This window comes from Salmo salar, chromosome ssa14 (genome assembly GCF_905237065.1).
Source record: "Salmo salar chromosome ssa14, Ssal_v3.1, whole genome shotgun sequence".
Lineage (NCBI taxonomy): Eukaryota > Metazoa > Chordata > Actinopteri > Salmoniformes > Salmonidae > Salmo > Salmo salar.
The window spans coordinates 101257796-101282682 of record NC_059455.1 but is presented as its reverse complement, the minus strand read 5'-3'; the positions used below and the strand labels follow the sequence as shown (position 1 = coordinate 101282682).

Genomic DNA, 24887 nt, shown 5'->3' with positions numbered 1-24887 from the left:
TGGCACTGATGGAGCGCTGTCGATCAGTTAAGTTTCGTCTTGGCCTGAAGAAGCTGCAGTTCAAGGTGAAAGACGTCCACTTCCATGGCCACATTCTCTCGGCAAAAGGCCTGAAGCCGGACCCAGACAAGGTCCGAGCGATCCTCGACATGCCAAACCCGTCTGATGCAAAAGGAGTACAGCGTCTCATCGGTTTGCAAACTATCTTGCAAAGTTCATGCCACACCTATCAGCAGTCTGTGAGCCTCTGCTTCGGTTGCTGGACAAAGACACCATGGCACTGGCTACCCAAGCACGAGGCCGCGGTGCTGGAGATGAAATCTCTGGCTTCATCCATGCCAGTGTTGCGCTACTACGACATCACGAAGCCTGTCACACTCCAGAGCGACTCCAGCCAAAGGGGACTTGGATGCTGCCTTATGCAGGAAGGCCAACCCGTTGCCTCGAGAGCGCTCACCCCCACCGAACAGAACTATGCACAAATTGAGAAAGAGTGCCTCAGCATCGTCTTCTCCTGCCAGCGATTCCATCACTACTTATATGGTCGAGAGCTGGTCACCGCTGAAACTGACCACAAACCACTCATTGCCATATTCAGTAAACCTCTCCTCAACGCGCCCAAGAGGCTTCAAAGCATGCTCCTGACTCTGCAAAACTACAGCCTGAAGGTCATTTACAAGCCAGGACCAGAGATGTACATCAGCGACACACTGAGCAGGGCAACAGCACAATGTACAGGCAGAGGCACTGCCTATCAGCGACAGGCCATCTGTTCGCTACAGCAGGAACAACAAGATGTTCAACAGATCAATCAGGCAGACTACTTAAACATCACAGATCACCGCCTAGCCCAGATCAGGCAACACACTGACAAGGACGAACACCTACAATCACTGAAGTCCATGGCTCTCGCAGGTTGGCCATACCTGAAAGAGGAGACACCTTTCACAGTGAGAGAATACTGGACCTTTCGAGATGAGATCAGCGTGCAAAATGGCATCTTGTTCAGAGGTCAGAAGGTCATTATTCCCAAATCGCTTCGTCCAGAGATGCTTACCCGCATACACTCCAGTCACGTTGGAGGTGACGCATGTTACCGCCAGGCTCGTGAAACATTATACTGGCCAAACATGCAAGCAGAAATTAAAGACTTTGTCAGCAACTGTACCACATGCAACGAGTACGCTCATGAACAGTAAAAGGAAACCATGATGTCACAGGAACTGCCCACAAGGGCCTGGCAAATCGTCAGCATGGACTTATTCAGCCACAGACAAAAGGACTATCTTCTCATTGTTGATCACTACTCTGACTTTTGGGAAATTGAACTGCTCCCTGACTTGTCTGCAGAGACGGTCATAAAGCGCCGCAAGGCGCAGTTTGCCAGGCAAGGTCAGCCTGACAAGGTAATCACGGACAATGGCCCACAATTCACTGCACAGTTCAAGCGTTTCGCCTCAGAATGGGAGTTTGACCACGTGACCTCCTCTCCAAGACACCCAAAAGCAAATGGCAAGGCAGAGTCAGCTGTCAAGATTGCAAAAAACCTGTTAATTAAGCAGGGCCGTGCGCGACAGCAACGACCCATGGAAAGCGATCTTACAGTGGAGGAACACACCCACCGAAAACATGGACAGCAGCCCAGCACAACGCCTTCTGTCCAGACGTCTGAAGACTACCATCCCTGTAGCTAACAAGCTACTTGAGCCCTGCGTCACGGACAAATTGCGTCGCAGAAAGCAGCTCGCTAAGTGCTTCTACGACCGGACTGCTCGAGACCTACCAGAGCTGGAGGTGGTGAAACGATAAGGATGAAACCGCTTCCGGGAGACCACACAGGACTTTGGAGGCTGGGCACGTGCCTACAGAGAGTTGCACCACGTTCTTACCTGGTGGATGTCGGTGGCTCCCTCTATCGTCGCAATCGGGTGGATCTGCGCGTAGCAGAGGAGTCAAACCAGAACATGCCATACACTCACCTAGATGAGCTGGATCACAGTCCAGGCCTAAGGGTAAGAGGCGCAGAATTGAGACATGAGCCAACTGAAGGTGAGGCTTCTACCCCACCAAGCTCTCCAGCTCGTGGCCCTAATCCTACCCCTGTCAGAGCCCATACTTACTCACGGGTCGGGTCGGCTTACTCTGTAAGCAAGAGACTGTGTTAACTTGTCCTCCTGTTTATAAAAATAAAAAATAAAAAGAAATATGACACCTGAAGTAAAAAGAAAATGTCATGCTTTTTCAATTGTTATGGCTTGATTGTTAAGAATTTAATGTTATGCTGTTATGTTTGCACTTTCTATTGAAAAGTATGATGTTACGGAGTCTAGTTGATAGGTAATCGACTAACCGGACTGTTCCACGGACTCCGCGTGTAGGGATTTGTACAATGCATGAACAAGGCTATTGAACTAGACATTGGTGTCTGTCTTTATTACTTTATCCAATATATCATAACGAAACAGTTACTGCACTACCCCTATGGTGTTACCGCACTACCCCTATGGTGTTACCGCACTACCCCTATGGTGTTACCGCACTACCCCTATGTTGTTACTGCACTACCTCTATGGTGTTTCTGAGGGACTAGATGACCCCTATGGATTTACAGTGGGACTACACAATCCCTATCGTGTTATTGTCGGACTACACTACCCTTATGGTGTTACTGTGGGAAAAGACCACCTCTAGTGTTTCTGAGGGACTAAAATACCCCAATGTGTTATTCTGAGACCACCGCTATGGTGTTAATGTGGGACTAGACTACCCTTATGGTGTTACTGTGTTACTAGACTACCCCTATGGTGTTAATGTGGGACTAGACTACCCCTATGGTGTTACTGTGGCACTAGACTACCCCTGTGGTGTTACTGTGGGACTAGACTACCCCTGTGGTGTTACTGTGGGACTAGACTACCCCTGTGGTGTTACTGTGGGACTAGACTACCTCTATGGTGTTACTGTGGCACTAGACTACCCCTATGGTGTTAATGTGGGACTAGACTACCCCTATGGTGTTACTGTGGGACTAGACTACCCCTATGGTGTTACTGTGGGACTAGACTACCCCTATGGTGTTACTGTGGCATGAGACTACTATTATTGTGTTACTGTGGGACTTGACTGCCACTATGGTATTGCTGTGGCACTAGACTATCCCTATGGTGTTACTGTGGCACTAGACTACCCCTATGGTGTGGTGGTTTGGTCTGGGCCTGCTGCCCACAAAAGGCCATGTCAATCCTCTTCACATGACTTACGTCACCCCTGTCCAGGGCTGCTATTTTAAGTTGATCACTTGGCCCTAAACATAATCCCATTCTCCAGTTGGGTGATCATTAGTTTTATCTTCTTGTTAATTTGGTCAGAGCTCTGAGTCAGAGCTCTTTGACATCGGCTTTGAAAAATCTAGGAATCTGGCAGCCAGTCAGTCAGTTAGTTAGCTTTCCCAATGATAAATGCAGGCTGATGGCAATCCACCTGGAACTGGGTAGATCCACCTGGGACTGTTTAGATCCACCTGGAACTGGGTAGATCCATTCGGGAACTGGGTGGATCCACCTGGAATCAATCAAATGTATTTTTGAAGTCATTTTACATCAGCAGATATCACAGAGTGCTATACAGAAACACAGCCTAAAACCCCAAACAGCAAGCAATGCAGGTGCAGAAGCACGGTGGCTAGGAAAAACTCCATAGAAAGGCGGGATCCTAGGAAGAAACCTAGAGAGGAACCAGGCTCTGAGGGGTGGCCAGTCTTCTTCTGACTGTGCCAGGTGGAGATTATAAGAGTATATGGCCATTTAAGGTCAGATTGTTCTTCAAGATGTTCAAACGTCCATAGATCGAGAGCTTTCAGAGGTCAAGAGAGAGAGAGAGAGAGAGAGAGAGAGAGAGAGAGAGAGTCGAAAACAGCAGGTCCGGGACAAGGTAGCACATCCGGTGAACAGGTCAGGGCTCCATAGCCGCAGGCAGAACAGTTGAAACTGGAGCAGCAGCACAACCAGGTGGACTGGGGACATCAAGGAGTCATCAGGCCAGGTAGTCCTGAGGTATGGTCCTTGGGCTCAGGTCCTCTGGGAGGGGAGGGAGAGAGGAAGAGAGAGAGAATAAGAGGGAGCATACTTAGATTCACACAGGACACCAGATAAAACAGGAGAATTACACCAGATAATACAGACTGACACTAGCCCCCCGACAAAACCGGACAGGAAGATCACGTCAGTGACTTAACCCGCTCAGGTGATGCACACATACTAGGGACGGCATGGAAGAGCACCAGTAAGCCAGTGACTCAGTCCCCGTAATAAGGGCAGAGGCAGAGAGTCCCAGAAGAATCCCCTTCGCACCCCTGGGCCAGACTACACTCAATCATAGGACCTACTGAAGAGATGAGTCTTCAGTAAAGACTTAAAGGTCGAGACTGAGTCTGTCTCTTACATGGATAGGCAGATCATCCCATAAAAATGTAGCTCTATAGGAGAATGCCCTGCCTCCAGCTGTTTGGTTATAAATTCTAGGGACAATAAGGAGGCTTGCGTCTTGTGACCGTAGCGTACGTGTAGGTATGTACGGCAGGACCAAATTGGAGAGATAGGTTGGAGCAAGCCCATGTAATGCTTTGTAGGTTAGCAGTAAAACCTTGAATTCAGCTAACAAGAAGCCAGTGTAGAGAGGCTAGCACTGGAGTAATATGATCAAATTGTTGTGTTCTAGTCAAGATTCTAGCAGCCGTGTTTATCACTAACTGAAATGTATTTAGTGCTTTGTAGCCGGATAGTAGAGCATTGCAGAAGGCTAATCTAGAAGTGACAAAAGCATGGTTTTTCTGCAATTTTACGAAGATGGTAAAAAACAGATTTCTTTCTTTCTTGAGACCTAGAACTAGCATCTCTGTTTTGTCCGAGTTTAAAAGTAACACATTTGCGGTCATCCATTTCCTTATGTCTGAAACAAATGCTTCCAGGATATGCAATTTTGGGGCGTCCGCATATCAGTGAAAGTTGACATTGTGTTTCCGACAGACATCACCAAGAGGTAGAAAATATAGTGAAAACAGTAGCGGTCCTAAAACGGAACCCTGAGGAACACCGACACTTACAATTGATTTGTCAGAGGACAAACCATACACAGAGACGTTCTGATATCTTTCCGACAGTTAAGATCTAAACCAGGCAAGAACTTGTCCGTGTAGACCAATTTGGGTTTCCAAATTCTCCAAAACAATGTGGTGATCGATGGTGTCAAAAGCAGATCTAAGGTCTAGGAGCACGAGGACAGATGCAGAGCCTCGGTCTGACGCCATTAAAAGGTAAATTACCACCTTCACGAGTGTAGTCTCAGTGCTATGATGGGGTCTAAAATCAGACTGAAGTATTTCGCATACATTGTTTGTCTTCAGGAAGGCATTGAGTTGCTGCGCAACAGCTTTTTCTAAAATGTTTGAGAGGAATGGGAGATTCGACATAGGCCGATAGTTGTTTACATTTTCCGGGTCAAGGTTTGGCTTTTCAAGAGAGGCTTTATTACTCAAATCAAATGTTATTTGTCACATGCGCCGAATACAACATGTGTAGAGCTTACAGTGAAATGCTTAATTACAAGCCCTTAACCAACAATGCAGTTTACATTTAAAAAAAAATAAGAATAAGTAATAAAAGTAACGAATAATTAAAAAGCAGCAGTAAAATAACAATAACGAGTCTATATACAGGGGGTACCGGTACAGAGTCAATGTGGAGGCTTTATACATGGGGTACCGGTACAGAGTCAATGTGGAGGCTATATACAGGGGTACCGGTACAGAGTTAATGTGGAGGCTATATACAGGGGGTACCGGTACTGAGTCAATGTGCACCGGTTACTTGAGGATATTGAGGTAATATGTAGGTAGAGTTATTAAGGTGACTATGCATAGGTAAAAACAGAGAGTAGCTGCAGCGTAAAGGGGGGGGGATGCAAATAGTCTGGGTAGCCATTTGATTAGATGTTCAGGAGTCTTATGGCTTTAGGGTAAAAGCTTTTAAGAAGCCTTTTGGTCCTAAACTTGGCGCTCCGGTATCGCTTGCCATGCGGTGGCAGAGAGAACAGTCTATGACTAGGGGGGCTGGAGTCTTTGACAATTTTTAGGGCCTTCCTCTGACACCGCCTGATAAAGAGCTCTTGGATGCCAGGAAGCTTGTCCCCAGTGATATACTGGGCCGTTAGCAGTACCCTCTGTAGTGCCTTGCAGTCGGAGGCCGAGCATTTGCCATACCAGGCAGTGATGCAACCAGTCAGGATGCTCTCAATGGTGCAGTTGTAGAACCTTTTGAGGATATGAGGACCAATGCCAAACTTTTTAGTTTCCTGAGGGGGAATAGGTTTTACCGTGTCCTCTTCAAGAATGTCTTGGTGTGCTTGAACCATGTTAGTTTGTTGGTGATGTGGACACCAAGGAACTTGAAGCTCTCAACCTGCTGCACTACAGCCCCATCGATGAGAATGGGGGCGTGCTCGGTCCTCCTTTTCCTGTAGTCCACAATTATCTCCTTTGTCTTGATCACATTGAGGGAGAGGTTGTTGTCCTGGCACCACATGGCCAGGTCTCTGACCTCCTCCCTATAGGCTGTCTTGTCATTGTCAGTGATTAGGCCTACCACTGTTTTGTCGTCTGTAAACTTAATGATGCTGTTGGAGCCATGCCTGGCCGTGCAGTCATGAATGAACAGGGAGTACAGGAGGGGACTGAGCATGCACCCTTGAGGGTCCCCCATGATGAGGATCAGCATGGCAGATGTGTTGTTACCTATCCTTACCACCTTACCAAGTCCAGGATCCAGTTGCAGAGGGAGGTGTTTAGTCCCAGGGTCCTTTGCTTAGTGATGAGCTGTGGATCTGTTAGGGCGGTATGCAAATTGGAGTGGGTCTAGGGTTCCTGGGATAATGGTGTTGATGTGAGCCATGACCAGCCTTTCAAAGCACTTCATGGCTACAGACGTGATTGCTACAAGTCGGTATTCATTTAGGCAGGTTACCTTAGTGTTCTTGGGCACAGGGACTATGGTGGTCTGCTTGAAACATGTTGGTATTAAAGACTCCGACAGGGAGAGTTTGAAAATGTCAGTGAAGACACTTGCCAGTTGGTCAGCACATGCCCGGAGTACGCATCCTGGTAATCCATCTGGCCCTGCGGCCTTGTGAATGTTCACCTGTTTAAAGCTATTACTCACATCGGCTGCGGAGAGCGTGACCACACAGTCGCCCAGAACAGATAATGCTTTCATGCATGTTTAAGAGTTACTTGCCACGAAGCGAGCATAGAAGTAATTTACCTCGTCTGGTAGGCTCGTGTCACTGGGCAGCTCTCGGCAGTGATTCCCTTTGTCGTCTGTAATAGTTTGCAAGCCCTGCCACATCCGACGAGCATCGGAACCAGTGAAGCACGATTCATTCTTAGTCCTATATTGATGCTTTGCCTGTTTGATGGTTCGTAGGAGGGCATAACGATGGTGACCGGTGGGAGATTTTCTATGAGTCCCGCTCCTTGAAAGCGGCAGCTCTACCCTTTAGCTCAGTGCGGATGTTGCCTGTAATCCATGGCTTCTGGTTGGTGACTGCACGTGCAGTCACTGTGGGGACGACATCATCGTTGATGCACTTATTGATGAAGCCAGTGACTGATGTGGTGTTCTCCTCAATGCCATCGGAAGAATCCCGGAACATATTCCAGTCTGTGATAGCAAAACAGTCCTGTAGTTTTAGCATCTGCTTCATCTGACCACTTTTTATTGACCGAGTCAAGGTGCTTCCTGCTTTAATTTTTGCTTGTAAGCAGGAATCAGGAGGACAGAATTATGGTCAGATTTGTCAAATGGAGGGAGAGGGAGAGCTTGGTACGCATCTCTCTGTGTGGAGTAAAGGTGATCTTGAGTTTTTTCCCTCTGGTTGCACTGAAGTCCCTGGCCACTCGGATCGCCACCTCTGGATGAGCGTTTTCCTGTTTGCTTATGGTGGTATATAGCTCATTGAGTGCGGTCTTAGTGCCATCTTCGGTCTGTGGTGGTATGTACACACCTACGAAAAATACAGATGAAAACTCTGTAGGAAGATAGTGTGGTCTACAGCGTATGATGAGATACTCTACCTCAGACTAGCAAAACCTCGAGACTTCCTCAGATATTGTGCACCAGCTGTTGTTTACAAATATACATGGACCGCCACCCCTTGTCTTACCAGAGGCTGCTGTTCTAGCCTGCTGATACAGTGTATAACCCACCAGCTGTATGTTATTCATGTCGTCGTTCAGGCACGACTCTGTGAAACATAAGATGTTACAGTTTTTAATGTCCCGTTGGTAGTTTAATCTTGCTTGTAGGTCATACATTTTATTTTCCAATGATTGCACCTTTGCCAATAGAACGGATGGCAGTGGGGGTTTACTTGCTCGCTTACAAAGTCTCATAAGTCAGTTTGACCTCCACCCCATTTTTCTCCATCTATTCATGACAGAGATTTGGGCCTCTTCCCGGGAAAGCTGTATATCCTTCACTTCAGACTCGTTAAAGGAAAAAGCTTCTTCCAGTTCGTGGTGAATAATCGCTGTTCTGTCCAGAAGTTATTTTTGGTCATAAGAGACGGTAGCAGCAACATTATGTACAAAATAAGTTCAAAATAAGTTACAAACAGCGCAAAAAAAAACGAACAAAATAACACAGCTGGTTAGGAGCATGTAAAACGTCACCCACCCTCTCCGGCGCCATTCTACTACCACTTTTAGTGAGTTTGGTACACATCAGGAGCTTGAAGGTTTAGAGGCCATGACTATTTTCATGAATGTGTCAAGAGATACAGGATCAAAAACCTTGAGTGTCTCCATTGATGGCAGGTCCTGGCAGACTCAGGACAACTGCGCTTTGGAGAAATACGCAGATTCAAAGAGGAATCCGTAATTTGCCTACTAATGATCATGGTATTTTTGTCTTAGAAGTTCATGAATTCATCACTGCTGAAGTGAAAGCCATCATCTCTTGGGGAATGCTGCTTTTTAGTTGTATCAAAAACATTTTTACGATTGTTCTAATTTTCTTGAGCAGCAGTGAGGGCTCGTTGATATTGTACGGTATTGTCTTTCCAAACTAGTCAGATGACTTCCAGTTTGGTGGAGCGCCATTTCCGTTCCAATTTTCTGGAAGCTTGCTTCAGGGCTAAGGTATTTTCTGGAAGCTTGCTTTAGGGCTCAGGTATTTTCTGGGAGCTTGCTTCCGGGCTCGGGTATTTTCTGGAAGCTTGCTTCAGGGCTAAGGTATTTTCTGGAAGCTTGCTTCAGGGCTAAGGTATTTTCTGGAAGCTTGCTTCAGGGCTAAGGTATTTTCTGGAAGCTTGCTTCAGGGCTAAGGTATTTTCTGGAAGCTTGCTTCAGGGCTCAGGTATTTTCTGGAAGCTTGCTTCAGGGCTAAGGTATTTTCTGGAAGCTTGCTTCAGGGCTAAGGTATTTTCTGGAAGCTTGCTTCAGGGCTCAGGTATTTTCTGGAAGCTTGCTTCAGGGCTCAGGTATTTTCTGTATAACAGGGAGATAATTTCTTGTGACAAATGTTTTTTGTTTTAAGGGTGCTACTGCATCTTGGGTATTACGCAAGGTTAAACATATGTCTTCAGTTAGGTGGATTTTTGTACTCCGACGTCCTTGGGTAGAGGGAGTCTGGAAGGGTATTTAGGAATCTTTGGGTCATCCGAGAATTTATAGCTTGGTTTTTGCTGATCCTGTAATGTGTACACTGGGAGTCGGGAAGCAAGTACAGAGAGTGAATCATTTAATAATAAGTAAACTAACGTGGAACAAAACAAGAAACACAAAAAGCGTACAGACATGAAACCGAAATAGAGTCAATATCACCTAGGGAAAGAACCTAAGAGAATGACAGTGAGAGGGAAGGTAATCAGGAAGGTGATGGAGTCCAGGTGAGTCTGATGAGGCGCTGGTGTGTGTAACGATGGTGACCGGTGTGCGTTCTAATAAGCAAACTGGTGACAGTACCCCCTCCCTGATGCGCGGCTCCAGCCGAAGGATGTCAACCAGAGGGACGGTCCCAGGGACCAGGAGCGGGCCGATCGCTTCTGCTGAGGTGCGGGAACCTGTCGAGCCAGCTGAGACATGGGGCCTGACGAACCGGCTGAGGCATAGGAGCCTGACGAACTGCCTGAGGCATGGGAGCCTGACGAACTGGTGTAGGCATGGGAGCCTGACGAACCGGTGGAGGCATAGGAGCCTGACAAACCGGCGGAGGCATGGGAGCCTGACGAACCGGCGGGGGCATAGGAGCCTGACGAACCGCCTGAGGCATAGGAGCCTGATGAACCGCCTGAGGCATAGGAGCCTGACGAACCGCCTGAGGCATAGGAGCCTGACGAACCGCCTGAGGCATAGGAGCCTGACGAACCGCCTGAGGCATAGGAGCCTGACGAACCGCCTGAGGCATAGGAGCCTGACGAACCGCCTGAGGCATAGGAGCCTGACGAACCGGCGGAGGCATAGGAGCCTGACGAACCGCCTGAGGCATAGGAGCCTGACGAACCGGCGGAGGCATAGGAGCCTGACGAACCGCCTGAGGCATAGGAGCCTGACGAACTGGTTGAGGCATCCTCGGTAGCTTTGGCAACGGACACTTGATGGGCCAATCGAGTCTTGTACACCTGACGAGCCAGCTGAGGCATGGAAGCCCGGCGAGCCCGCTGAGGCATCCCCGGTAACTCCTGTAGCGAAAACCGGACCCGATGTCACCTACAATACAAAAAACAAAAATCACTCACTGATGCTCCCCTTTGGTGAGGCGTTATTCTGTAACATGTATGCTGGGAGGCAGGAAGCAAGTACAGGGAGTGAATAATTTAATAATAAATAAATGAACATGGAACAAAACAAGAAACACGAAAGCATACAGACATGAAACCAAAACAGAGTCAATAACGCCTAGGGAAAGAACCTAAGGGAGTGACAGTTATAGAGAAGGTAATCAAGAAGTTGAGTCTGATGAGGTGCTGGTGCCCGTAACAATGGTGACAGGTGTGCGTAATAACAATGAGACTGGTATCCTCGAGCACCGGAGAGGGAGTATACGTGAGAGATCCTTGGTTGGGGTCTGAGCAGATTATTTGTTGTGATTGCAAACGTACTAAAATGGTGGTCCGATAGTCCAGGATTATGAGGAAAAACATTTAGATCCACAATATTTTTTCCACGTGACAAAACTAGATCCAGGGTATGACTGTGGCAATAAGTACATCTGGAGACATGTTGGACATTACCCACTGTGTCGATGATGGCTCCGAAAGCCTTTGGAGTGGGTCTGTGGACTTTGTGAATATTGAAGTCACCAGAAATGTGAATATTATCTACCGTGACTACAAGGTCTGATAGGAATTCAGGGAACTCAGTGAGGAACGCTGTATATGTGTCATGACTTTCGCCCAAAGCGGGTCCCTCTCCTTGTTCAGGCGACGTTCGGCGGTCGACGTCACCGGCCTTCTAGCCATCGCCGATCCACTTTTCAGTTTTCGATTTGTTTTGTCTTTGTCTTACACACCTGGTTTCAATCCCCTAATTACTTGTTCATTATTTAACCCTCTCTTCCCCCATGTTTGTTTGTGAGTAATTCTTTGTCTTGTATACGGTCCGTTATTGTGGGCTCGGTATATTGTTTTGTATTTTGTGAATTACTTGAGTAAATACGTTGATTACTCATATCTGCTGTCCTGCGATCTGACTCTCTACACCAGCTACACACAGGCTGATTACAATAGGGCCCAGAAGGCCTGTATACAGTAACTATAAAAAAGCGAATGAGTATGCTGCATATATTTCATGACTAGCAGCTCAAAAGACAAAAACGCAGTCATTTCTATTTTAATTTTATTATTGACATTTGCTGTGGTTAGCAACACCTCCACCTTTGCGGGAGGTGCGGGGGATATGGTCACTAGTATAACCAGGAGGTGAGGCCACATTTAACAGAGTAAATTCATCAAGCTTGAGCCATGCTTCAGTCAAGCCAATCACATCAAGATTATGATCAGTGATTAGTTCATTGACTATGACTGCTTTGGAAGTGAGTGATCTAACATTAAGTAGCCCTATTTTGAGATATCACAATCTCTTTCAATAATGATAGGAATGTAGAAGGTTTTCACTCCAGTGAGATTGCTTAGGTGAATACCGCAATGTTTAGTTTTGCCCTACCTAGATCGAGGCACAGACATGGTCTCAATGGGGATAGCTGAGCTGACTACACTGACTGTGCTAGTGGCAGACTCCACCAAGCTGGCAGGCTGGCTAATAGCCTGCTGCCTGGCCTTGAACTGGGTAGATCCACCTGGAACTAGGTAGATTCCACTGGAACTAGGTAGATGGTGCTGACAAATATGGCACCTCTGCTTCTAGCTCCTAAGCAATTTTATTTTTTTGTGTGTTACTTCTTACATTATTTGCCCAGGAAATCTTTTGTGTTATTACATACAGACAGAAAAAACGTTGGGATATCAGAGTGGCGGTAACTCACCAGAATTATGACCAGGAATACAACTTTCCTGAATTGGATCCTTTGTTCGTACCCCCCAGTGCAATTAAACTTATTCCAGTGGCTGCTCCAAACCACCGCTGGCGAAGAAGATGTATTCAGAGTGGACTTCTAGTCCAACTCAGGAGGTGTGCATGCCATCCACCGCTTCCGAGTATATTACTCGCTAATGTTCAGTCTCTGGATAATAAAGTAGACGAGCTCAGGATGATGATCTCCTTCTTGAGAGACATCAGGGATTTTAATTTACTCTGTTGTTGAAAAAGCCATATCTCAGACTGGCCAATAAAACGAAAAGATGAACTTCTTATGGATCATTGGGACGCTAGCGTCCCACCTGGCCAACATCCGGTGAAAATGCAGAGCGCGAAATTCAAATTACAAAAATCATAATATTAATTAAGCATTCATGAAAATACAAGTGTCATACATAATTTAAAAGCTTAACTTCTTGTTAATCCAGCCGCTTTGTCAGATTTCAGAAAGGCTTTACGGCGAAAGCACACCATGCGATTATCTGAAGACAGCGCCCCGCACACAAAAGCATTACATTCATTTTCCAACCAAGCAGATGCTTCACGAAAGTCAGAAACAGCGATAAAATAAATCACTTACCTTTGAAGATCTTCATCTGGTTGCAATCACAAGGGTCCCAACTACATAACAAATGGTCCTTTTGTTCGATAAAGTCCTTCTTTATATCCCAAAAAAGTCAGTTTCATTGGCGTACTTGACTCAGTAATCCACCGGTTTCCCTCGTTCAAAATGCATACAAATGAATCCCGTAAATTACCAATAAACTTCTTCCAAACATATCAAACAATGTTCCAAATCAATTCTCAGGTACCCTAATATGTAAATAAATGATCAAATTTAAGACGGAGAATACCGGAGATCATTACCGGAGATAACGAAGTACGCGCCCTCACCTGAACGCGCAACAAACACTACAGACAAAATGGGAGACACTTACTAAAACTACAAATTCTAGCTAATTTTTCAAAAAACAAGCCTGAAACTCTTTCTAAAGACTGTTGACATCTAGTGGAAGCCCTAGGAACTGCAATCTGGGAGGTTTTCCATTGAAATTCCCATTGACAGCCATTGTCATCAGGGGTGAGCTGAAAAAAATGTATTTTGGATGGATTGTCCTCGGCTTTTTTCCTGCCATATCAGTTATGTTATACTCACAGACATTATTTTAACAGTTTTGGAAACTTTAGAGTGTTTTCTATCCAATACAATATAAAAATCTGTCGTTTCCAGCTACAATAGTCATTTACAATATTAACAATGTCTACACTGTATTTGTGATCAATTTGATGTTATTTTAATGGACTAAAATGTGCTTTTCTTTCAAAAACAAGGACTAAGTGACCCCAAACTTTTGAACAGTAGTGTAGATTCACCTGGAACTGGGTAGATTCACCTGGAACTAGGTAGAGGCCCCTGGAACTTGGTAGATTCAAATGGAACTGGGCAGATTCCCCTGTAACTAGGTAGATTCCCCTGTAACTAGGTCAATTCCCCTGTAACTAGGTAGATTTCCCTCTAACTAGGTAGATTCACCTGGAACTAGGCAGATTCCCCTGTAACTAGGTAGATTTACCCTGAACTAGGCACAGCACACTGCTTCTATTGGAGAAGACAAATCATCACTTGAGATCCTATAGAATGAGAATATTTAGTGGCTACAGCCTTCCCTCCAAGCCTCCATAAGATCCCATAGAATGAGAGTATTTATGGGCTACAGTATTCTCTCCAAGCCTCCATAAGATCCTATAGAATGAGAGTATTTAGTGGCTACAGTATTCCCTCCAAGCCTCCATAAGATCCTATAGAATGAGAGTATTTATGGGCTACAGTATTCCCTACAAGCCTCCATAAGATCCCATAGAATGAGAGTATTTATGGGCTACAGTATTCCCTCCAAGCCTCTATGTGTAGGGTTAGGGTTAGGGGTATATGTAGGGCTGACGACGTCATCAGATAGACACAGAAGACGGTTAGGGTGAGATAGACACAGCAGAGCCTTACTCTTATCTAAGCTGCCCGACACAAAAGCTCCATGGAAGTCTTCCTGATAGACAGCAGTTGCTTCGTAAGCTGACCAGAGGTGGAAAAACTACCCAACTGTCATACTTGAGTAAAAGTAAAGATACCTGAATAAAAAATGACTTGAGTAAAAGTAAAACCCAGTAAAATACTACTTGAGTACAATTATTTGGTTTAAAATATACTTAAGTATCAAAAGTAAATGTAATTGCTAAAATAAACTTAAGTATCAAAGGTAAAAGAATAAGTATAAATAATTTCACGTTACTTATATTAAGCAAACCAGGTGGCTCCATTTTCCTGTTTTTTATTTATTTACAGGTAGTGAGTCCTCCAGATCAGAGGCAGTAGGGATGACCAGGGATGTTCTCTGTTTAGTGAGTCCTCCAGATCAGAGGCAGTAGGGATGACCAGGGATGTTCTCTGTTTAGTGAGTCCTCCAGACCAGAGGCAGTAGGGATGACCAGGGATGTTCTCTGTTTAGTGAGTCCTCCAGATCAGAGGCAGTAGGGACGACCAGGGATGTTCTCTGTTTAGTGAGTCCACCAGATCAGAGGCAGTAGGGACGACCAGGGATGTTCTCTGTTTAGTGAGTCCTCCAGATCAGAGGCAGTAGGGATGACCAGGGATGTTCTCTGTTTAGTGAGTCCTCCAGATCAGAGGCAGTAGGGATGACCAGGGATGTTCTCTGTTTAGTGAGTCCTCCAGATCAGAGGCAGTAGGGATGACCAGGGATGTTCTCTGTTTGGTGAGTCCACCAGATCAGAGGCAGTAGGGATGACCAGGGATGTTCTCTGTTTAGTGAGTCCTCCAGATCAGAGGCAGTAGGGACGACCAGGGATGTTCTCTGTTTAGTGAGTCCTCCAGATCAGAGGCAGTAGGGATGACCAGGGATGTTCTCTGTTTAGTGAGTCCACCAGATCAGAGGCAGTAGGGATGACCAGGGATGTTCTCTGTTTAGTGAGTCCTCCAGACCAGAGGCAGTAGGGACGACCAGGGATGTTCTCTGTTTGGTGAGTCCACCAGATCAGAGGCAGTAGGGATGACCAGGGATGTTCTCTGTTTGGTGAGTCCACCAGATCAGAGGCAGTAGGGATGACCAGGGATGTTCTCTGTTTAGTGAGTCCTCCAGATCAGAGGCAGTAGGGATGACCAGGGATGTTCTCTGTTTAGTGAGTCCACCAGATCAGAGGCAGTAGGGATGACCAGGGATGTTCTCTGTTTAGTGAGTCCTCCAGATCAGAGGCAGTAGAGATGACCAGGGATGTTCTCTGTTTAGTGAGTCCACCAGATCAGAGGCAGTAGGGATGACCAGGGATGTTCTCTGTTTAGTGAGTCCACCAGATCAGAGGCAGTAGGGATGACCAGGGATGTTCTCTGTTTAGTGAGTCCACCAGATCAGAGGCAGTAGGGATGACCAGGGATGTTCTCTGTTTAGTGAGTCCACCAGATCAGAGGCAGTAGGGATGACCAGGGATGTTCTCTGTTTAGTGAGTCCACCAGATCAGAGGCAGTAGGGATGACCAGGGATGTTCTCTGTTTAGTGAGTCCACCAGATCAGAGGCAGTAGGGATGACCAGGGATGTTCTCTGTTTAGTGAGTCCACCAGATCAGAGGCAGTAGGGATGACCAGGGATGTTCTCTGTTTAGTGAGTCCACCAGATCAGAGGCAGTAGGGATGACCAGGGATGTTCTCTGTTTAGTGAGTCCACCAGATCAGAGGCAGTAGGGATGACCAGGGATGTTCTCTGTTTAGTGAGTCCACCAGATCAGAGGCAGTAGGGATGACCAGGGATGTTCTCTGTTTAGTGAGTCCACCAGATCAGAGGCAGTAGGGATGACCAGGGATGTTCTCTGTTTAGTGAGTCCACCAGATCAGAGGCAGTAGGGATGACCAGGGATGTTCTCTGTTTAGTGAGTCCACCAGATCAGAGGCAGTAGGGATGACCAGGGATGTTCTCTGTTTAGTGAGTCCACCAGATCAGAGGCAGTAGGGATGACCAGGGATGTTCTCTGTTTAGTGAGTCCACCAGATCAGAGGCAGTAGGGATGACCAGGGATGTTCTCTGTTTAGTGAGTCCACCAGATCAGAGGCAGTAGGGATGACCAGGGATGTTCTCTGTTTAGTGAGTCCACCAGATCAGAGGCAGTAGGGATGACCAGGGATGTTCTCTGTTTAGTGAGTCCTCCAGATCAGAGGCAGTAGGGATGACCAGGGATGTTCTCTGTTTAGTGAGTCCACCAGATCAGAGGCAGTAGGGATGACCAGGGATGTTCTCTGTTTAGTGAGTCCACCAGATCAGAGGCAGTAGGGATGACCAGGGATGTTCTCTGTTTAGTGAGTCCTCCAGATCAGAGGCAGTAGGGATGACCAGGGATGTTCTCTGTTTAGTGAGTCCACCAGATCAGAGGCAGTAGGGATGACCAGGGATGTTCTCTGTTTAGTGAGTCCTCCAGATCAGAGGCAGTAGGGATGACCAGGGATGTTCTCTGTTTAGTGAGTCCACCAGATCAGAGGCAGTAGAGATGACCAGGGATGTTCTCTGTTTAGTGAGTCCACCAGATCAGAGGCAGTAGAGATGACCAGGGATGTTCTCTGTTTAGTGAGTCCACCAGATCAGAGGCAGTAGGGATGACCAGGGATGTTCTCTGTTTAGTGAGTCCTCCAGATCAGAGGCGGTAGGGATGACCAGGGATGTTCTCTGTTTGGTGAGTCCACCAGATCAGAGGCGGTAGGGATGACCAGGGATGTTCTCTGTTTAGTGAGTCCTCCAGATCAGAGGCGGTAGGGATGACCAGGGATGTTCTCTGTTTAGTGAGTCCACCAGATCAGAGGCAGTAGGGATGACCAGGGATGTTCTCTGTTTAGTGAGTCCACCAGATCAGAGGCAGTAGGGATGACCAGGGATGTTCTCTGTTTAGTGAGTCCTCCAGATCAGAGGCAGTAGGGATGACCAGGGATGTTCTCTGTTTAGTGAGTCCACCAGATCAGAGGCAGTAGGGATGACCAGGGATGTTCTCTGTTTAGTGAGTCCACCAGATCAGAGGCAGTAGGGATGACCAGGGATGTTCTCTGTTTAGTGAGTCCTCCAGATCAGAGGCAGTAGAGATGACCAGGGATGTTCTCTGTTTAGTGAGTCCACCAGATCAGAGGCAGTAGGGATGACCAGGGATGTTCTCTGTTTGGTGAGTCCACCAGATCAGAGGCAGTAGGGATGACCAGGGATGTTCTCTGTTTGGTGAGTCCACCAGATCAGAGGCAGTAGGGATGACCAGGGATGTTCTCTGTTTAGTGAGTCCACCAGATCAGAGGCAGTAGGGATGACCAGGGATGTTCTCTGTTTAGTGAGTCCTCCAGATCAGAGGCAGTAGGGATGACCAGGGATGTTCTCTGTTTGGTGAGTCCACCAGATCAGAGGCAGTAGGGATGACCAGGGATGTTCTCTGTTTAGTGAGTCCACCAGATCAGAGGCAGTAGGGATGACCAGGGATGTTCTCTGTTTAGTGAGTCCACCAGATCAGAGGCAGTAGGGATGACCAGGGATGTTCTCTGTTTAGTGAGTCCTCCAGATCAGAGGCAGTAGGGATGACCAGGGATGTTCTCTGTTTAGTGAGTCCACCAGATCAGAGGCAGTAGGGATGACCAGGGATGTTCTCTGTTTAGTGAGTCCACCAGATCAGAGGCAGTAGGGATGACCAGGGATGTTCTCTGTTTAGTGAGTCCTCCAGATCAGAGGCAGTAGGGATGACCAGGGATGTTCTCTGTTTAGTGAGTCCACCAGATCAGAGGCAGTAGGGATGACCAGGGATGTTCTCTGTTTGGTGAGTCCACCAGATCAGAGGCAGTAGGGATGACCAGGGATGTTCTCTGTTTAGTGAGTCCACCAGATCAGAGGCAGTAGGGATGACCAGGGATGTTCTCTGTTTGGTGAGTCCTCCAGATCAGAGGCAGTAGAGATGACCAGGGATGTTCTCTGTTTAGTGAGTCCACCAGATCAGAGGCAGTAGGGATGACCAGGGATGTTTTCTGTTTAGTGAGTCCTCCAGATCAGAGACAGTAGGGATGACCAGGGATGTTCTCTGTTTGGTGAGTCCAACAGATTAGAGGCAGTAGAAATCGGGTACGTTTTTTATCCGGCCGTGAAAATACTGCCCCCTATCCCACAACAGGTTAATAAGTGTGTGAATTGGACCCATTTCCTGTCCTGCTACGCATTCAAAATGTAATGAGTACTTTTGGATGTCAGGGAAAAAGTATGGAGTAAAAAGTACATCATTTTCTTTATGAATGTAGTAAAGTAAAAGTAGTCAAAAATAAAAATAGTAAAGTACAGATACCCCAAAAACGACTTATAGCACTGATCCTGACTGAAGCTCTTCTGAAGCTCTTCTGTAAATGTTCACATTACAACAACAGCACACAGGAGGGAGTTTTTCCTAGGGAGTTTTTCCTAGCCACCGTGCTTCTACATCTGCATTACTTGCTGTTGGCCACCCCTTGTAGCCTGGTTCCTCTCCACCCGGCACAGCCAGAAGAGGACTGACCACCCCTCATAGCCTGGTTCCTCTCTAGGTTTCTAATCTCCACCCGGCACAGCCAGAAGAGGACTGACCACCCCTCGTAGCCTGGTTCCTCTCTAGGTTTCTAATCTCCACCCGGCACAGCCAGAAGAGGACTGACCACCCCTCGTAGCCTGGTTCCTCTCTAGGTTTCTTCCTAGGTTTTGGCCTTTCTAAGGAGTTTTTCCTAGCCACCGTGCTTCTACACCTGCATTGCTTGCTGTTTGGGGTTTTAGGCTGGGTTTCTGTACAGCACTTTGTGACATCAGCTGATGTAAGAAGGGCTATATAAATACATTTGATTGAGAGCCCTGCAGTAAATGGACTGGTTAGGAAGCAGGCAAACCACTGTCAGTGATCACTGCATGTATCATTAGTAGGCATAGTTAATCAATATCACTTAATGTCTGTCACTTTCTATCACGTAATATCACTTAGACCTATAAGGTCAACTAAGTTGCCACTTGTGAAACAGGCTCATCTCCTCAGTCTGAGACAGAGTGAGACAGGCTCATCTCCTCAGTCTGAGACAGAGTGAGACAGGCTCATCTCCTCAGTCTGAGACAGAGTTAGACAGGCTCATCTCCTCAGTCTGAGACAGAGTGAGACAGGCTCATCTCCTCAGTCTGAGACAGAGTGAGACAGGCTCATCTCCTCAGTCTGAGACAGAGTGAGACAGGCTCATCTCCTCAGTCTGAGACAGAGTGAGACAGGCTTATCTCCTCAGTCTGAGACAGAGTGAGACAGGCTCATCTCCTCAGTCTGAGACAGAGTGAGACAGGCTCATCTCCTCAGTCTGAGACAGAGTGAGACAGCCTCATCTCCTCAGTCTGAGACAGAGTGAGACAGGCTCATCTCCTCAGTCTGAGACAGAGTGAGACAGGCTCATCTCCTCAGTCTGAGACAGAGTGCGACAGAGAGGGAGTTACAGAGAGAGAGTTACAGAGAGAGAGGTTATAGAGAGAGAGTTACAGAGAGGCTAATCTTACAGAGAGAGTTACAGAGTGAGAGAGGCTATTAGTCGAGACAGAGTGGTTAGCAGAGAGAGAGTTACAGAGAGTAGTCTGGACAGAGAGAGAGCTTACATCAGAGAGAGACAGAGAGAGAGTTACAGAGAGAGAGTTACAGAGAGAGAGGTTATAGAGAGAGAGTTACAGAGAGAGAGTTACAGAGAGAATTACAGAGAGAGAGTTACAAAGAGAGAGACAGAGAGAGAGTTAAAAAGAGAGAGACAGAGAGAGAGTTACAGAGAGAGAGAGAGAGAGAGAGACAGAGAGAGAGTTACATAGAGAGAGAGACAGAGAGAGAGACACAGAGAGAGACAGAGAGAGAGAGACAGAGAGAGAGTTACAGAGAGAGAGAGAGACAGAGAGAGACAGAGACAGAGAGACAGAGACAGAGATAGAGATAGAGACAGAGAGAGAGACAGAGAGAGAGGGAGAGAGACAGAGAGAGAGAGAGAGAGAGAGACAGACAGAGAGAGAGACACAGAGAGAGTTACAGAGAGAGAGAGAGACAGAGAGAGAGTTACAGAGAGTTACAGAGAGAGAGAGAGAGACAGACAGAGAGAGAGTTACATAGAGAGAGAGACAGAGAGAGAGACACAGAGAGAGACAGAGAGAGAGACAGAGAGAGAGTTACAGAGAGAGAGAGAGACAAAAAAGAGAGAGAGAGACGAAGGAGAGAGAGAGAGAGAGAGAGAGAGAGAGAGAGAGAGAGAGAGAGACAGAGAGTGAGTTACAGAGAGAGAGAGACACAGAGAGACACAGAGAGAGACAGAGACAGAGATAGAGACAGAGAGAGTTACATAGAGAGAGGGAGAGAGAGACAGAGAGAGAGAGAGAGAGAGACAGAGAGAGAGAGAGAGAGAGAGACAGAGAGAGAGAGACACAGAGAGAGACAGAGACAGAGAGACAGAGACAGAGATAGAGATAGAGACAGAGAGAGACACAGAGAGAGACTGAGAGAAAGGGAGAGAGTGTGACAGTGAAGCACAGAGAGAGAAGGTTTAGCAGGTGTGCCTATAAAGTTGTATTTTAATCTGTACTTCTAACAACCAGTAATGAAATACCAAGACTTCTGGGTAGAGAAGTTCACAGGAGCCCTGCCATTTCTCAGAGATCTGTTTTGTCTGGTGAACTAGCTCATATAAACAGGTTATAACATAAGATCATGTAATGTGGAGGTTGGTTTCTCATACCACCTCTCTCTATACCTGTCTCCAGGCGATCTACAAGATGGTTTCCTCTGTCATGAAAATGCCGGAGGATGAGTCGACACCTGAGAAACGCACAGACAAGATCTTCAGGCAGATGGACACAAATCGTGATGGTGAGTACCCAGCTATCAAATTTCAATTCACTCCCAAATCCTCCTTCAGGCCTTATCCACTTCCTCCCTGTTTCCCTCCTAATGTCTGAGCACCAACTACCAACAACTGACACTAACTGTCCTTTTACTCAATGTGTTCTTCAGGTAAACTGTCTCTGGAGGAGTTTGTTGAGGGAGCAAAGAACGATCCGTCTATCGTGCGGCTGCTGCAGTGTGATCCCAGCAGCGTAGGGCAGTAGAAGAACCTCTTCAGTCCTCTAGTATTATATATTCAGGTCAAAGCATTCTCCTTCATTCACCCAGTAGTGGCTAACTGCATAACAGATCGGCATCCATCAGATCAAAATGGACCCAAGCAGAGGAGCCACATACTGGACCATCACATACTGCACCATCACATACTGGACCATCACATACTGCACCATCACATACTGGACCATCACATACTGGACCATCACATACTGGACCATCACATACTGGACCATCACATACTGGATCATCACATACTGCACCATCACATACTGGAACATCACATACTGGACCATCACATACTGGACCATCACATACTGGAACATCAAATACTGGAACATCACATACTGCACCATCAAATACCGGACCATCACATACTGGAACATCACATACTGGACCATCACATACTGCACCATCACATACTGCACCATCACATACTGGACCATCACATACTGCACCATCACATACTGGACCATCACATACTGCACCATCACATACTGGACTATCACATACTGGTCCACCACATACTGGACCATCATATACTGCACCATCACATACTGGACCATCACATACTGGACCATCACATACTGCACCATCACATACTGGACCATCACATACTGGACCATCACATACTGCACCATCACATACTGGACCATCACATACTGGACCATCACATACTGGACCATCACATACTGGACCATCACGTACTGCACCACCACATACTGGAACATCACATACTGGACCGTTCACATACTGCACCATCGCAAACTGGAGCACCACATACTGGTCCACCACATACTGGACCATCACATACTGGACCACCTCATACTGGACCATCACATACTGCACCATCACATACTGGACTGCCACGTACTGGACCATCACATACTGGACCATCACATACTACACCATCGCAAACTGGAGCACCACATACTGGACCATCACGTACTGGACCATCACATACTGGACCACCACATACTGGACCATCACATACTGGACCATCACGTACTGGACCATCACATACTGGACCACCACATACTGAACCATCACATACTGGACCACCACATACTAGACCGTCACATACTGGACCGTTCACGTACTGCACCATCGCAAACTGGAGCACCACATACTGGACCATCACATACTGGACCATCACATACTGGACCATCACATACGGCACCATCACATACTGGACTGCCACGTACTGGACCATCACATACTGGACCACCTCATACTGGACCGTCACATACTGGACCATCACATACTGGACCACCACATACTGGACCATCACATACTGGACTACCACATACTGGACCATCACATACTGGACCATCACATACTGGACCATCACATACGGCACCATCACATACTGGACTGCCACGTACTGGACCATCACATACTGGACCACCTCATACTGGACCGTCACATACTGGACCATCACATACTGGACCACCACATACTAGACCATCACATACTGGACTGCCACATACTGGACCATCACATACTGGACCATCACATACTGGACCATCACATACTGCACCATCACATACTGGACCATCACATACTGCACCATCACATACTGGACCATCACATACTGGACCATCACATACTGGACCATCACCATTATAGACATTCATAGTATTCTAATGGTTACAGTTAGAATTGAGGTAAACTATTTTGATCCAAGATCAGTGGTGAAAAGCCGTTTCTACTTGGAGCCAAGAAACACACTATTCTGCCATGAGGAACAGAACTGAACTGAGGGAGAAGGGTATTGGAGGAACATGACACCAGATATAATAACTGAAATGAGGGAGAAGGGTATTGGAGGAACATGACACCAGATGGAAGCTATTGATCTTCCCTACTGCAGATGGAAGCTATTGATCTCCCCTACTGCAGATGGAAGCTATTGATCTCCCCTGTAGATGGAAGCTATTGATCTCCCCTACTGCAGATGGAAGCTATTGATCTCCCCTACTGCAGATGGAAGCTATTGATCTCCCTTACTGTAGATGGAAGCTATTGATCTCCCCTACTGCAGATGGAAGCTATTGATCTCCCCTGCAGATGGAAGCTATTGATCTCCCCTACTGCAGATGGAAGCTATTGATCTCCCCTACTGCAGATGGAAGCTATTGATCTCCCTTACTGTAGATGGAAGCTATTGATCTCCCCTACTGCAGATGGAAGCTATTGATCTCCCTTACTGTAGATGGAAGCTATTGATCTCCCTTACTGCAGATGGAAGCAATTGATCTCCCTTACTGCAGATGGAAGAGAGAGTGTATGAGCAAAAAGAGGTAGCTAGATGATATATTATAATATTTGACTTAGTGACAAAATATTGTGGCATTTTGCAGCACTGAAACATTTTCACTTTAAGATTTAGAATTATAAATGTTTGGAATATTTTTTGACTGCAAACATGATAGAATGATGTGTACAATATAATCATATTTATTGTAGGATCGTTTTGAAAACAGAGAGGACCACACATTTTGCTATGCATTTATCTGTCTACATCCTCCTCTGCTCCAACTAGACTCACAGGGCAACATCACTCTTTTTTTTTTAGAGAAACACAAGTCTATCATCATCTATCTCTAACACCAGTCGTGTTCACAAGTATCAGATCGCACCACACACACAGTGGAATGTATGTCTCTGGCAGGGTCCCTGAAATGCTTAAATATCCACACAGTGGAATGTATGTCTCTGGCAGGGTCCCTGAAATGCTTAAATATCCACACAGTGGAATGTATGCCACTTAAATATCCATTGTAAGGACAATACACATGCAGACTAACTGATCCTATCACACATTCTGTGACACGGTGTAACATATCAACCTGTTTGTTTGTTGTTCTTTATTATATACTGAACAAAAATATAAATGGGGCGGCAGGTAGCCTAGGGGTTAGAGCGTAGAGGAGGCAGGTAGCCTAGGGGCGGCAGGTAGCCTAGGGGTTAGAGCGTAGAGGAGGCAGGTAGCCCAGGGGCGGCAGGTAGCCCAGGGGTTAGAGCGTTTGGCCAGTAACCAAAAGGTTGGTGGATCGAATCCCCGTGCTGACAAGGTAAAAATCTGTCGTTCTGCCCCTGAACAAGGCAGTTACGCCCACTGTTCCTAGGCTGTCATTG

The 24887-nt window shown here is 46.7% G+C and overlaps 1 protein-coding gene across 2 annotated transcripts in view; it reads left to right on the top strand.

Moving 5' to 3' along the window:
• The window catches only part of LOC106570774 (neurocalcin-delta A-like), a 73222-nt gene extending 48625 nt beyond the window's left edge, over positions 1 to 24597 (top strand). For both annotated transcript variants that reach the window (XM_045695151.1, XM_045695150.1), the window contains 2 exons: positions 21392 to 21497; positions 21642 to 24597. In XM_045695151.1, coding sequence (XP_045551107.1) covers positions 21392 to 21497; positions 21642 to 21736 — 201 coding nt within the window. In that variant the 3' untranslated portion in view covers positions 21737 to 24597. The remainder of the gene's footprint in view (positions 1 to 21391; positions 21498 to 21641) is intronic.
• Positions 24598 to 24887: the final 290 nt, after the last annotated feature.